Source organism: Bidens hawaiensis, unplaced genomic scaffold (genome assembly GCF_021521415.1).
Source record: "Bidens hawaiensis isolate Kalapana, Puna unplaced genomic scaffold, B.hawaiensis_p1.1 tig00009159_1, whole genome shotgun sequence".
Classification (NCBI taxonomy): Eukaryota; Viridiplantae; Streptophyta; class Magnoliopsida; order Asterales; family Asteraceae; genus Bidens; species Bidens hawaiensis.
The window spans coordinates 222,711-238,065 of NW_027491673.1; the positions used below are offsets into that span (position 1 = coordinate 222,711).

Sequence of the window (15,355 nt, forward strand, 5' to 3'; positions counted from 1 at the left end):
AAATTTCAATCAGGTTTCAAAATACAAACAAATTCAATGGTCAATAACTTAAGTCAACATTGCTAGACCAAATGTATGGAACATGACAGGCTTCTGCTCATAAAGCAACAATAATATAAAGAGAGAACAGGCAAATATTATTGTCTTGGAACAAAACTAGCAATCATAACAAGTTAAGAACACCAATTAATCCAATCAACCTTAGCATCTTAGACACTGAAACAAACATTGGCTTGAAAACAAGCACCAGATACCAGATAAATAATAATAAAAAAACTCATGATCCAAACCATGAAAAATTTTGGCCCCAAATTTTGTTCTTTAACAAACCCTTCCTCAAATCTAAAAAAACAAAACACAATTTCCCAACACATAAAACTAAAAAAAAATAAACACAACTTCCATCAAATCTTAAACTTACTCTTGTACCTTTTTCTCGCCACCTTCAACCGCCTCCGCATTAGAACAATGGTTCTTCAAAACCGTAGCTATATCAACCTCTGATGCACCCGCAAGCTTGAACCGCTCAACTGCGGTCTCCAAATTCTTCTCCCAACCGGTCAAACCCAACTTACACTCAACTTGAGACCTTTCAAACAACATATTACCCCAAAACAGATGAATCTGAGACTTCATAACCGCCGCTTGTTCCGCTGCTTCATCACCCGACACCTCGTTGACCTTTGACTTTTTCTTCAACTGTTCTTCTTTCTTGCTCACATTATTATTATCTTTAACTTCTTTAGCTTCTTTGGCTCTTTGTTCCTCAAGCTTTTCCCACATTTCGGTTGCGGATTTCATCTTTTGCTCCGCACTATCGAAAAGCTGAATCGTTTCAGTCGGGTCCCACTTTGACAGGTCATCTTTTTTAGCAACCACAAACGACCAATACAGTTTCGCCATCTCAAACTGTTGTTGGCCTAACGCAAGCAACCCTTCATAAAAGTCGGGTTTTATCGATAAGGCTTCTTCATACTTGTCTCTTGCTAACGTGTACTTATCTTTAACCCAATCGTATGCTGCTTGAAGTCGACTCGCCACCATTTCTTGGTCACCTGAATCGTCTATTGGAATCCGTTTACGAGCCGCACACATATGCACATTTCCCCAGTTGAAAAACGCCAAAGCCGCGACTTCTTGAAACTTCGAAGCTGCTTTGTCGAATAATACTTGAGCTTCTTCGCTTGTAACGGTTTCCTCAAGCGCTTCTGAGCACATTTCCATCCCGAGCTCGTGTAAGTCAATATGCGCGTCGGGGTCGATCCCGACATGAGTTCGGAACAGTTGGGCAAATTCAAACAACCAATCATCCATTTCAACTTCTTTCAACTCCGGGTCTTCGGTTGACGCCAGTTTTTGTGTTTCTTTTTCCGCCTTATTGTTATTATCTGTCTCAGGGTTAGACTGGGACCCACTGTTGTTTACTTCAACCGGCTCGACAGACTCGATCTGTTCAATTTCAACAGGTTTCGGTTCTTCAATTTCTACTTCTTCTAGCAACGGCGGCTCTTGCTCGGGGCTAACCTCAACTATATGCAGTTTTAACATCCCAAACAGGTCGGTTTTTTTGACGTCTGGTTCTTTATTGGGTAGAACGGGCCCATCTGCAATGGATTCGGCTAACCTAAGCTCGTGGGTACACGTTATGGTTACTAAATCCCCGTCATCGTCTTTGTATTTAATCAAAACCGAGTTAGAAGACGGGAATCTTTTGCTAACAATCTCTCTTAACACTTTAAAGCTGCAGTTAACCGGCATTTGTGCTAAACGTATATCGTGATCATAAACGAGTTTCAAAGATCTCCATTGAATTGCAGTTTCAGTAGCAGCCGGTTTATTAGACAATATCAGCTTTTCAGCCTGCTTATTACTATTATTATTACTATCGCCATTAGCACTAGGTTTATTATTAGAGCCACTTGAAGGCTTTAACACAAGCTTCGGCATTTGGGTTGTTTTGACCTCGGGGTCAACTTCAACGGGTGGGATCGGATACGTCTTATCCACCACCTTATTATTCCCAGCAGGTCCCGACCCGGTCTTCTTCGGAACCGGCCGGGCCGGTAGACAGGGCCCAAGCCCAGCAATGGGGGCACCACGGATAGCAGAAGCTCCAAGAGCCGCCGGTGAAGGACGGCTCTGGAGATCCTGCTGGGCCTCTTGGCGTGCTCTAATGATCGGAGCCCGTAGCCTTCTAGCAATCTCCAAAGCATCCCGATGATTCGGGTCAGCCGATAAGAGCGTCTGCACGTCCGTCATCGCCATTTCATACTTCCCCAACGCTTCAAAAGCGCGGGCCCTACGAAGCAGGGCCCGCACATACCCAGGCTGAACCTGAAGAACCATAGAACACTCAGACACCACCATTTTGTAATCAATGGGCTTCATTTGCATCAAGCAAGCCGCTCGATTGCTATGGTAAATGGCTCGGTCCGGGTGGGTTTTCGGGGTGAGTTTAAGCGCATTCTCATACTGTTCAAGTGCACCAACAAAGTCCCTAGCTTGAAACCTTTTGTTACCTTCTTCTTTAAGCTCATTAGCTCTTTTCAAGAAAATAGTTGAATCCAAATCAATACCGCCACCGTTGGCCACGGCGGAAGCGGGTTTCGGGTTAACTTGACTACCAGTTTGACTAGGGTTTTGACTTTGATTAACACTAGTACCACTACCACTACCACTACCAGACTTCTTCTTCCTACCACCAGATTTGCCCATGTTTGTTTTCTAAGTAAAAACAGAACTAATTGGAGATGAAATTATTACCTGGGGTTGGATTAGAAGACTGATGTGAAAGTGGGTTTTGAAGCAATTGAGATAAAGATTGAAGATTTGGGGGTTATAGTATAGAGTGGTTGGATTGGAAACCCTAGATAACAGCAGTTGCAGTTGCAGAGAAGATGAGTTTACAATATCAATATCAAGTGGAGTTCGGGGCCGACTTGTGTTTGTGTATCATAACTTGAATTATTATTGTTATTGTATAAATAGTCCTTCAACTTTTGTAACATTTATTTTTTGTGTGTTAGCATTTTTAGTCGTAAAATAATGTCTTAACAAAAACAGCACTAATAACAAGAGGTATAAACATCGGAGATGATGATACTGGTGTGTTATGTGATTTGTTTCTGAAATCTCGAAACATCTAATGGTTCGTTGTCGGATATCAATGGATTTGGCATTATCCACATCTCGGTTAAATTGAATGACTGGTATTGTCAGATTTTGACTTGTTTAAAGTGGTGTAGAAATTTCCTAATAAACAAAAGAACAGCGAAGAGGAGTGCCTAATAATTCAAGCAATTTCATTTGTAATTTGTTCGGTGATATAGAGGACTAGGGATGACGATATTTAAAAACATTTAGGTTTCAGTGGACAAGGTTATTATGCTTTTGCTACCAAATTGACTTTCTTCGTTTCTTTTCTTATATATGAAAAATAATTTGTCAAACTTTGTTACGGAGTATTATTTTTTTGCTTGACCAATGGATGTTAGCTATTCAATTTCATAGACTCATGGTTTGATGTTATGTGATATCAACTATCTAACTTTTTTTCTCCTTTGGTACATTTTCACAGGCTCTATCTATAATTCTTAATTGCATGTGGTATTTTATGCCTTTCTTCTTTAAAATACAAAGGGAAAAGTACATTTATCCTCTAAAAATTATACCCAACCAAAAACCTAAGTTATGTATATCCCTTTCTTAATAATTTACACATAGTGACTATAATGCCTTTGTTAAGTAAGATTGGGCAAAACTACCAAGTAAGATCAGGCAACCGAAATCGCCTAAGAAGATTCGACAAAATTTGAATCGCCCAACCTGTAGGACATTCTGGTTGGAGTCACAATCGTCGGTGGAATCTGTTTAGGCTGTGAAGGACGTGCTTCTATGTCAAGCTCATGCTCACCTAGGCACGGGCGAGCCAATGGGCCGACCTAAGCCTACAAAAGGGGGGGGGGGGCATTTATAACTTCTCACTCATCTCATCTCACACACTTCTACTTAGAAATTATCAACTAGATAGGCTCTGTGAACGACCTTTGGAGTTTGAGATCACTCCATAAATGCTCATAATAGCTATAATAAAAAGACTCCTAGTGAAATCTTTTTTTATGAAATCAAATGGTGCCCTTTATGTAAGTGTGAGAATGAGTCGGTGGAACATATCTTACTATTGTGCTATATTGCATTAGTGATATGGCAAATGTAAGCAGTTGGTGTAAACACCACACCCCATGCGAGTATATGCCTTTGAGAAACTACATCTTACTTTTGGAGAAAACAAATTGAAAAAAGAAAGCATTTCAATCAATGACAGTGTTAGTGTTGGTGTGTTGGTGTATATAGAATAACTGAAAGCAAGAGACAAGAGACAAGACATTTTTTCAACCAATACAATAGTGTCTATTAATAAACTTAAAGAAGACATTAGAAGATATATTTTTATATGGGTAAAGAATGTGAAAAAAATAGTGAGATTAGATTGGGAAACATGATATTCGTTTTCTTTAGGAATTTTATTGCATACGGGTGTGATTATGGTGTAACTAGCAGGGATGAGCAAATTCGGTATCTGTACCTAAATCGGTACTGAATCTGTACCAAAGTTTTGAGTTTCGGGATCGGTACAGTATCGGTATTTTTCAAAATTTGACATTCAATACTGGTACGTACCGAACCAAATGTTTCGGTACCGATACCGATATCAAGAATTTGCTATTTTCAGAATCGGTATTTTCGTGGTTAAAATAAAAAAACAAATTAAATAAAAGATTATTTCAACGGGAAAAACAGCAACAGGGGCAAGAAGGTAAATACGCACAAAGAGTGCATCTAGGGTTTGTCCAGGCCTCTATAAAAGCAAAGCAGCTTCATTGTTACATCAAATAAACAGCCGCCTTCTTTTTCCTTCAGAGTTAATGTTTAAAACCTCCAGTCCACTGTTTTAATTTAAAGGTTTAAAATTCGTGTCCTTATTGGTTTCTCTTTACATATTATCTTTTGCAAATCGAAATTAATTTGTATTCCTCTGTTTATATAATAATAAATTTGGGAGACAGTAAGTTATTGATTGTCTCATCAAATTGAAAACAGTAGGATAAAATAAAGATGGCGAGATATCGTTTCAGTCGTCATTTCTCTGTTGACGATCTGATTGTTGCTCGTCCACATTTTATTTATTTATTTATATCGAATCTGTCTAATTTCTAAATACTTGATTTCTTCGTTGTATTTCGATGTTAATGTTTTCCATTTTATAATTAATTTGGACTTCACGAGCTGGTAATGTTTTTTTAGTAAAACACACAAGATCCAATGTTATGATATATAAATTGTGAAACTTAGGTTACGTAAAGGGCTTTTGTAATTGACTAATTTCAAAACTTGATTTGATCTAACGTCTAAATGGTGTGGTAATTTTTTTTTTTTTGTGATGCCAAATAAACTCTTCAGAGTAGTGGCTGCCTTAATCAAGATAATACACAAATGTGAGAAGCTAGCTGAAGTGTATCATGTCCAGATTGATAATCAAACACAAATTAAACAAATAACTATTGTTTATTGATTAGAACACCTAATTTAAAAAGCTGATTTCAGACTCAGGTTGTTAAACTTTTTAATTTTTGATGAAACTTAATGCATCTCATGTGTTCAACTTTTAAGAACCCTAACTTGGTTATGATTGATATGTTCTATAATGGTTGTACCATTATGCGGTTTATGTAAACTAACATAACTTGTTAGTTAAGAAATTGCTAATTTTAATGACAACAATTAGGAATCATAATCAACTATGACTGGGGCTGTAAATGAGTCGAACAAACACGATTAAGACCTTGTTTATGTTTGTTCATTAAAATAATATTACGATCTTTAATGGTTCATGAATATTTACTGAACAAGATTTTATGTCTGTGTTTGTGAATGTGTTCATGAACACAAATAAAGTTGGTAGAGTCTAGAGATTGAGACTGATATGTTCATCATTGTGAATAATAAAAGATTGTAAGCGAATTAAACAACATGAATAAAGGAATGCCTGAATTTGTTCATTTAACTTTAAATGACACGAACACTTAATCGAATAAATATTTTTCTTCATGTTCATTGTAACATTAATGAAAACAAATTAACAAATATAAATTTTTTAAGTAAATTACTCATTTAGATAATATGTAATTATCTTATATTTATACATAAACAAGCATATATAAGTTCAATCACGAACATATATTAACGAATATAAATGAACGTTCATGAATATAAACGAACAAACAAAACATGTGTTCATCTTTGTTCGTTTGATTAAATGAGCATAAATTTTTGTTCATGTTCGTTCGTTTATAAAAAAACAAACATAAATGAACTTCCCGCCGAACGTTCACAAATAGTTCATCGAACGTTCGTTTCGTTTATAGGCCTAACTATGACCTATTTGTCAATATTGGTCCCTCATGTTCACCGGTTTGTGACTTGTAGTACATATAGAAATAGGAAGTCACAAGAATAGGACTCATCTATGAACATGATGAAAAAGGCTCCTAGTAGGGGAGGATCATTGCGAACCATGAAGAAATATCGGTGACCAGTAGAAGAATATGAACCAATAGAAGATAGAATGAATTTATTACGGGCTGAAATCATTGCAAGGTATGGAATTATCCCACATCGGTTGTATGAAAAATTGATGTATGGTTTTTAAGTCAAATGAGTTCTATCACTCACCTGACTAGTCTTTTAAGTTGAGTTATTCTGTTTAGCTTGTAACAAGACTTATAACTTAAGAGTTAAGACGACATTTGCAAGTGGATTACAGTGGGGTTTCCTCCTGATCCGAAGTCAACTAAGGTTGTGGTTTTGGCATTTTGTGTAGATTATGGATTAGCAGAAACAACATGAAGTTTAATGCGATGATAAAAGAAATAGTCCTTTGTTGGTTAAATTATTGATCAAAACTTAGCTCCCTTAGTCCCTTACATGATACAACTGGTCAGAGTGACTGAGTTTGATATTGGTGTTCTGTTGTGATTTCCTACTTTTTTTTTGGGTTGCTACTTGTTGGGTTCGACATTATAATGTATAATTGTATATTGAAGTTGTTTGAAAAAATAAATTAATAATAAAAATAACATTGGTTTTATTATTGTAAGGCAACATGCGTTTCTCATAATGTAAGAAACATTCTGTTTTTATCATGTAAACCGAAATGCAAATATAATTTTAATAAATAAAATATATAAGTTATTCTTTCAACCAGTTAGATTAGATAACAAAAAGATAATGATTTATTTAAGAATTGAAGTTGACATAAAAAAATGGCAAGCCATTTTAATTTAGGTTATATAGATAAATATATAGTCAACATGCTTTATTTTTTAATTCCCAACTACATCATTTTTAGTTTTTTCGTTATTAAATGTGCCCTTAAATATAACTATTGAACCTGTTCTGGTATTTTTATAATATGATCAAGAAAAAGTCTCATCACAAACATATTTCCTCAGTTTTGTAGATTTAAAAAATGGGTGTGTTGATTTATTAAAACCTTATCAACGTCTATTTTACAATAATATTTCCTCAGTATGTAAAAATTTTTTTTAGTAATATAATATCTCAAATATTATAACAAGAATATATTATCGATATTTCATTATGATATTTAGAAATGCAGTGATCTATTTTGAGAATTGAAAAATAACAATAATACTTACCTTTTATACAAAAGAAATATATAAAATATCTAGTATAACCGTATATAAGTGATAATAAAAATAAATAATGTGTTGTTGTAGGTAAAAGACAAATATGTGGCATTATAAGAGTGGCTTCAATTTCTTCTTTTAAAAAAATGAAAATTAACAAACTCTGTTCCTACGTTTTTCGATAATTAAATGTGTAGGAAAACTTTAGTCCTGATCATACCACTTTTAGCCTCCTACGTCTATATCCACTTGATAGGTATGATTAGGGTTAAAGTTTTGGCAACACTTTCGATCACCAAAAACCGTAAAGACAAGAGTAAAGTGTTATCTTATAATTAGCCAAACATAAAGGGTCATTTGAGTAACATTTCAAAAAGTAGCATATAATTGACTTCACCTTCTTCCATCAAAGCACACGAACTCTGATCATGACTCTGACATTCACATACCATTACCAATCACCAAACTAAAGTCAAAGTCAAAGTCAACCTACTGGATCGAATCCACAACCTTCTCATGGATCTTCACTGACCAATCCAACCCATGGAAGTCTGCTTTGTCATGGCTTGTATTCTTCATGCTCTCAATCTGCGTACCTATACTCGCACACATCGTCTACCAATGCAACACCTGCGATCACAGCCACCGAAGACCGTTTGATATAATCGTCCAGTTGTCGCTGTCCGTCTGTTCCACTCTTTCCTTCATTAGTTTGCTCGCAAATACGGCCTCCGGAGGTTCTTGTTTCTTGATAAGTTGTCGGATGTTAGCGTTAAAGTTCGCAATGGGTATTCCGATCAGCTTCATGTACGTTACTTTCTACTGTTAATCCTAATTAATTGACTTCAGTTTAGATCAAATTTTGATCATCATGTTCACTAGCGAAGCTTGGATGAAAACGCTCGGTAACCAGGCTTAAATTATTCGAATGAAAAATTGAAAATTGTTAAATTTTCACTATGTAAAAATTTTTTCGGACAAAAACGCATAAATTTACACTATTAGGAAAAAAAATGATGGTCGGAGCCCCCGGGCCACAATACAAGTTTCATCCTTGATTGTATTTTTGGGTGATTTTGGAGGTGAATTTACAAATCGGATTGAGTTATTTCGCTTAATCTTATATCTATACTTCTCGAAACAATTCTGTCACGATTTAATCACATGTAATGTTGGGGAATTATGTAGAAGAAAGGGTAATTGGATTTCTGAGTCGTGATCACACTTTCAGATCAAAATTATTTGTGGGTCACAAATAAATTGATCGGATAAAACTCAGAATTGAGGAACATTATATATACTCTTTGTTGAATTGTTGCCTTTGAAGGTCAATATATAACTTGGATTGAATGCGTTCAAATCATTTTATTAGGGGTGACAATCTTGACCCAAACTCTTTCAAATGAGTCAATTTGAGTTGTTTTAAAAGTTAAATAAGTTGGTTTGGGTAAAAGGTTTTAACTAAATGGGTCAAAATGAGTCTTTTGAAATTCCATCCTTTTATTTTCGGGTCAAAACGGGTCGACAAGTTCAAGGAAATGGGTCGATGTGGGTTAGTGTCCTAAGAAAATGTGACAGGTTTCGGATCGGAATGGGTTTTCGTACAAGACAGGTTTCGGCACGAAACGGGTTTCAGATCAGAACGGGTTCAGTTCAAGTTTCAAGTCACCACGAGTTTTCACCTGTGACGTGTTGGGTTTTGGTTTCTTTCTGGTCGATTCCAGACTCGTTTTTGTTCGTTTTTTCAGTTTTGTTTTTGTTCGGTTTGAATTCTTTTAGTTTCCTTTTGATTGATTTTTTCGATTTCGATTGATGTGGTCCGGTTTTGGCTTTTTGTTTATTTGTTTCATTTTCGTCGATTCTTTAGGTTTCGGTTCGATTCTAGGTGGGTTTTTTTTATGGAACGAGAAAAACGTAGGAAACATTTTAATGTTTTTATTTTTTTTGTTTATGATTTTTTTTTGAGTTATAATTTTTTTATTATTATTTTTGAATATTTTTTTGAGGGTTTTTTATCTTAATAGAAAACCCCTAAAAAAATTCAAAAAAAATAATAAAAAAATCATAACTTAAAATATAAATAAAAAACGAAAAATCTAAAAAAACTAAAATGTTTCCGCCGTTATTCTCGTTCACACAAAAAAAAAAAAAAAAAAAAACTCAAAACCCGGTTCGACCCTAACCTATTTCGACCCAAACCAAAACAACCATTTTTTTAATTGACCAGTTTTAACCCAAACTCATTCTGACTCATACTCGTTTTGACCCATGACTCATTTCAACCCATGACTCGTTCCGACCCAACCCAACCCATTTGCCACCTCTACATTTTGTTAACGGAAAATGACAAAAGCGTGTATTTTACGGGTCAAAATCAACAAATAGCTCGTTTGAGCAAAATCGTTCAAAATGGTCCTTGCTAAAACCAATCGATCTGTTGGGTTTTAATCATTAGCTCGATGAGACTTTTAGCCAACAGATTTTTTACCACTTGTTGTAATCTCGTCATCTGCCTAGAAGATCTTGTCTTCCTACAAGAAAGTCCCATCATCCTCCAAGAAAACCAAGAAAATTTGGTTGTAATCCGTAAGAGGGGAGGACACAGAATCTCGTCGGCTACGACTTCAAATAAACCATCGACTTAATGTATTAGGACACGTGACACAATCTGATTGGCTAAAAGTTTTGTCAAGTTAATGATTAAAATGAGTCAATTAGCCGGTTTTAATAAAAGTTGATTGGTGTACATTTTGTCGATGTTGACTAGTAAAATAGACATTTTAACCATTTTGCGAAAGTAATTTTTACCTACTTCTTGTGCTTGGAAATTTGGGGATTCTTTTAGCTGTTTTAAAACGGAATATGCGTGTATTACAATCATGAATTCATGATTAAGAAAGTAGGCTGTGATTTGATTGATTTGAATTTTGGTCTATAATTTCAATGCATTTTGGAATTGCGTGATGAGCTGGTATTTGTTTTGGGACACGAAGGTATCATTTTCGTGGGGTCTAGAAGTTAGAAGACTCTGCTTTTTGTGTATTAAATTAAATGCAGTTGGAATCTATTTTTCAAATTTGTTACTTTCCTTAGGGCAAAGGGCCAACATAAACCCGAAAATTGTTTGAGACATGTGAACCTGAACATAACATAAATATTCATGGATTGACATGTATGAACACGTTTTAACCAATTTTTACATATACTTATTAATACTTTATAAAATCTTGCCAACAAAAATGAAGTTTGGCGACCAGGATCGATAAACACAATAATAAAGTTTTAGATCATAAGCTTGATATTTGTAATTCTCATTAGCTCGAAAATTACAATACTAAAAACTCTCTTTTTTTTATATAACCCACAAGCTCGGGTATATATACTAGTTTAAACATGAAAACCTAACTAGACTAGAATACAAACTCATTATCATACTCAAATACTAATTAGTAAAAACATATTTAAATAATAACGAGCCGGGGGTCTCACCGGAAGCAGCCTCTCTATCCTTATGGGGTAGAGGTAAGGCTGTCTACATCTTACCCTCCTCAGACCCTACTATAGCTTTGCTATTGGTGGGATATACTGAGTACGATGATGATGATGATGATATTTAAATAATAATTAATAAATAAATTTCTTGTTGTTCAAGTCATTCGCTCGACTTGTTCACCAAGTAATTTATTCCATGTCAACCAAGTCACGTGTTCAACTTGATAAACAAGACACGAACTCATCATAGGCTCAATGAGTCGATCCAACCCGCCTCATTGACTCGAGAACGGAAATTAAGTCCAACAAAAAATACAAGTTTTAGATAAAAATTTCTATTAGGTCAATTTCTATTTTAACTTTTAAACTTCCATACAAAATACTAGATTACTATAAACATATTGTTATAAAATAATTAATTAAAGAAAATAAATGGATCAACCTGCAAGAATACAACCCTTTTGGCTAAACGTGTTTGCCGGATTGACCCGAAACCAACCTGAACCCGTTTATACTAAACCCAAAACCGTGAATTCGTGTTGCATAAGAATTTCACACTCCTATGTCCATTGATGACAAAATGGATGGGTCAAATAAATGTAACTTTTTCATCAAACATGTGAAAGCGGGTCAAGTTGAATTTGACCCGTGACCCGTGATGTATAAGCAAAAGAAATTTCACTTAATAAAAGTTACAACTTAGATATGAAACAGAACTACAGAAGCATTTGATGATAGAGATAAACCCATGATTACTGTTTTCATATTGGTCAAACTAACATGTTGACCACATGTTTTGTTACATACATGCAGAGCTCAATGAAGCTACTGTGTTCATTCATCATTCCATGTTTCCTTGCTGACAGTGCATACAAAATATGGTGGTTCACTTCTGGTGCAAACCAAATACCATACATTTCAAATATCTACATAAGCCACACATTGGCTTGTACTTTACTATTATTTTCATGGTTATACAGAACATCACTCTTCTATCTTGTTTGTGTGTTGTTCAAACTCACATGTTCGTTACAAATACTAAGGTTAGAGGATTTTGCTAAAGTGTTTGAGAAACAAGCGGATGTCGGTCTCATATTAATGGAGCATCTTGCTATTAGAAGAACTTTGAGGATTATTAGTCACAGGTTTCGTGCGTTTATTTTGTCTACTTTGATCCTCGTTACGGTCAGTCAGTTTGCTTCTCTGCTTGTTACAACTGAAACGGGATCGCTTGTAAATATTTCCACTGCTGGAGAACTTGCGGTAATTTTACTTATTATCAGCTACGTTGACCCGCTTGTGGGTCAAACAGGTCGATTTGTTTATGCGTCACATGTTTAGAAATTGATAAAAATTATGAGTTATCAAGCTCGTATTCGGCTCGTTTATTATTTATTAAGTAGTTTATATATATTTATACTTATTTTACAAAAAATAATTATGTATAGCATAACATATATTATTAAGTTATTATTATCATAATTTAGTATATAGTAGCTATTATTAACGAGCCAGCTCGAACTCGATAAGTGAAGGTTGAGCTCGGTTATTAACAAAGCTTAATTAATAAATAACTAAAAAACAAGCCAGGCCTAAGCTCGAGCTTGGCTCGTTTAAGTTACGTTTCAAGCTATGTTTTTCAAGCTCGAGCTGGCTCGTTTTTTATTAATCAATTATTTAATTAATTTATAAGTATATTCATGCTTATTTGTATATATTTTTACTAAAATTATTATATATAACATGATGTATATTATTTAGTTATTTTTATTATAATTTTGTATACAGGAATTAATGTATAAAACTATAAATATATATATATATATATATATATATATATAATTATTAAATAAATTTTTTTTAAAAACTAGGCTCGTTTAGGCTCTCGAGCCAGCTCAAGCTCGATATGTGAAGCTGGGGCTCGTTTATTAAACAACCATATTTCTAGGCCCAAGCTCACTTAAAATATTGTCAAAAAATGGTGAAACTGGAGAAGGTATGATCGGTTTGACTATCACCATAATTCTTTGTAATATGGTTTTTCCAAAAATACATATAATCATTATAATTCCATACTTTGAAATAAAAGTACTAGTTCTTAAATCTGTGACAGAATTGTAATACTTTATTCTTGTAATGCAGCTGTGTTCTGTGACACTTGTGAGTGGCTTATCCATATGCCTGCGTAGCGCGGCAAAGATCACACATAAAGCTCAGTCTGTGACAAGTTTAGCAGCCAAATGGCACACGTGTGCCACCATCGACTCGTTTGATGATGTGGGTCCCACTGAAGACACTCCGGTTGGTAACATATCTGATCGCGCTAATTACCACTTCAACGCACATATGGATTCAGATATGGATGAAGGAGAAGAAGATGAATTGGATAATACTAAAATGGTTCCAATTTATAGGGATACAATCTCATACCAAAAAAGACAAGCCTTAGGTGAGTTGCAAATTGCAATAATAAGTTTAAATTATAGTTGGGAATTTTAACTGTTTACTATATACGGGTAGCCCAGAAAACGAGCCGAACATTCAGTGAACAGTTCGCACATCGTTGGTTGGAAGTTCGTTTATTTAATAAACAAACAAGCATGGACAAACTTTTTTTTTTTCATTTAGTTAAATGAACAAACGGGAACATATTTCTCGTTTGTTCATTTATCGTGAACATTCTTTTATGTTTGTTCATTTAATTCGTTTGCTTGTTCTTTTATGTTCATATATGTTTGTTAGTTTAAGTCCGCTAATATATTCCTTACATTTTTTTTGCCCATTACACCTTAGTCTAGTTTTAATAACTTTTTAGACCAAAAAACTATTCTTCATGTTACTTTTAAGTTTTAACTAGTTTTAGCTTAGCTATGTTTGTTCATCTATATTCATTTATGTCCAGCTGTTCATTTATATTGTTAGTGAACAAAGATAAACGTAAACGAACATCTTCATTTTCTTAACAAACGAACACAAACAAGAAAACTCCATTTGTGTTCGATCGTTTGTTCGGTTAAAGCTAAACGAAGAAACACGAGCATGCTCCGTTCGTGTACGTTCGGTTCGTTTACAAGCCTAATTTAAGTGTTTTTGCAAATGATTAAAACCTCTAAAAAGACTTTATTAAAGAAAAACAAAATTATACGCTTGTTAACATGGCGAACATTACATTTATATTTAACCGAATAAACGATTGAACACTAACAATTAATCGAACAAGGTTTTCTTGTTCATGTTCGTTTGTTAAGAAATGAACATGTTCGTGTTCGTTTGTAAATTGTTAATAGTATAAATGATCAGCGAACGTAAATGAATGAAAATACCTTAACATAGATGAACGAAAATAAACGAATATAACTAAGAAAACACCAATTAAAGTAAAGTGGGCATAACCTATTGGCATAAAAACTTAATAAAACTTGATGAAATTGTAACATGGGATTCTTAATTTCATAAACTAGACTAAATTGTAACAGGCCTAGAAAATTAAGTGAATATACAAACAAACACTCATAAACAATTATGTGTTCATGTTCGTTCGCTTAAGTAAACGAACAAAAAAAGTTTGCTCAGTTTCGCTCGTTTAATAAATAAACTAACTTGTGGCTGCATTCTATTTGTTTACATGATGCCGGGATTGTTATCAAGAATCATGTTATTTTCTTTTGGTTTTTGCAGTGAGTTATTTTGAGAACAACCGAGCCGGGATCACTGTCTTTGGATTCATGTTGGATAGAACATCGTTGCACACCATCTTCGCAATCGAAATGTCACTCACACTTTGGCTGCTTAACAAAACCATCGGGTTCTCGTGAACATGACCTGTTTCGGTCCAAAACCGAGTTAGTTTGTTGATCAAGATTTGGCTAGAGAAATATGATGGATATCATATTGTGTGTGTTCTCAAATGTGTATTAGCTTGACAGAGATCGTCTTGTAACATCATTGTACGTCGCAACGCCACTTCGCACCCGGTAATTGGTCTAAGTTTGGTGCTGCTTTGCATGCGACTACTGCCACGTGGCTTTTCTGGGCATTCTATGATTGGAGTGGTCTGACGTGTGATTTAGGAATGAAGATTTGTGGTACACTATTGTGACTTATGAGGAGTTGTATTTTATTAATTGTTTTATGCATATTATTGTATGCCAAAA

The 15,355-nt window shown here is 34.7% G+C and overlaps 2 protein-coding genes and 1 non-coding gene across 3 annotated transcripts; 2 read left to right on the plus strand and 1 right to left on the minus strand.

Annotated features, from left to right (window-relative positions):
- Window positions 1-260: 260 nt before the first annotated feature.
- On the minus strand, window positions 261-2,715 carry LOC143531384 (protein CLMP1-like). Its single transcript, XM_077026692.1, has one exon. The coding sequence runs from the start codon at window positions 2,713-2,715 to the stop codon at window positions 418-420; it is 2,298 nt and encodes a 765-aa protein (XP_076882807.1). The 3' UTR covers window positions 261-417.
- A 2,332-nt stretch (window positions 2,716-5,047) lies between these two features.
- On the plus strand, window positions 5,048-5,178 carry LOC143531409 (small nucleolar RNA snoR111). Its single transcript, XR_013135021.1, has one exon. It is a non-coding gene; the product is annotated as a small nucleolar RNA snoR111 (small nucleolar RNA).
- A 3,220-nt stretch (window positions 5,179-8,398) lies between these two features.
- LOC143531321 (uncharacterized) lies at window positions 8,399-15,355 on the plus strand. Its single transcript, XM_077026641.1, has 4 exons — window positions 8,399-8,516; window positions 12,015-12,464; window positions 13,344-13,650; window positions 14,880-15,355. Exons 2-4 carry the CDS (start codon window positions 12,021-12,023, stop codon window positions 15,014-15,016), a joined length of 888 nt encoding a protein of 295 aa, XP_076882756.1. The 5' UTR covers window positions 8,399-8,516; window positions 12,015-12,020; the 3' UTR covers window positions 15,017-15,355.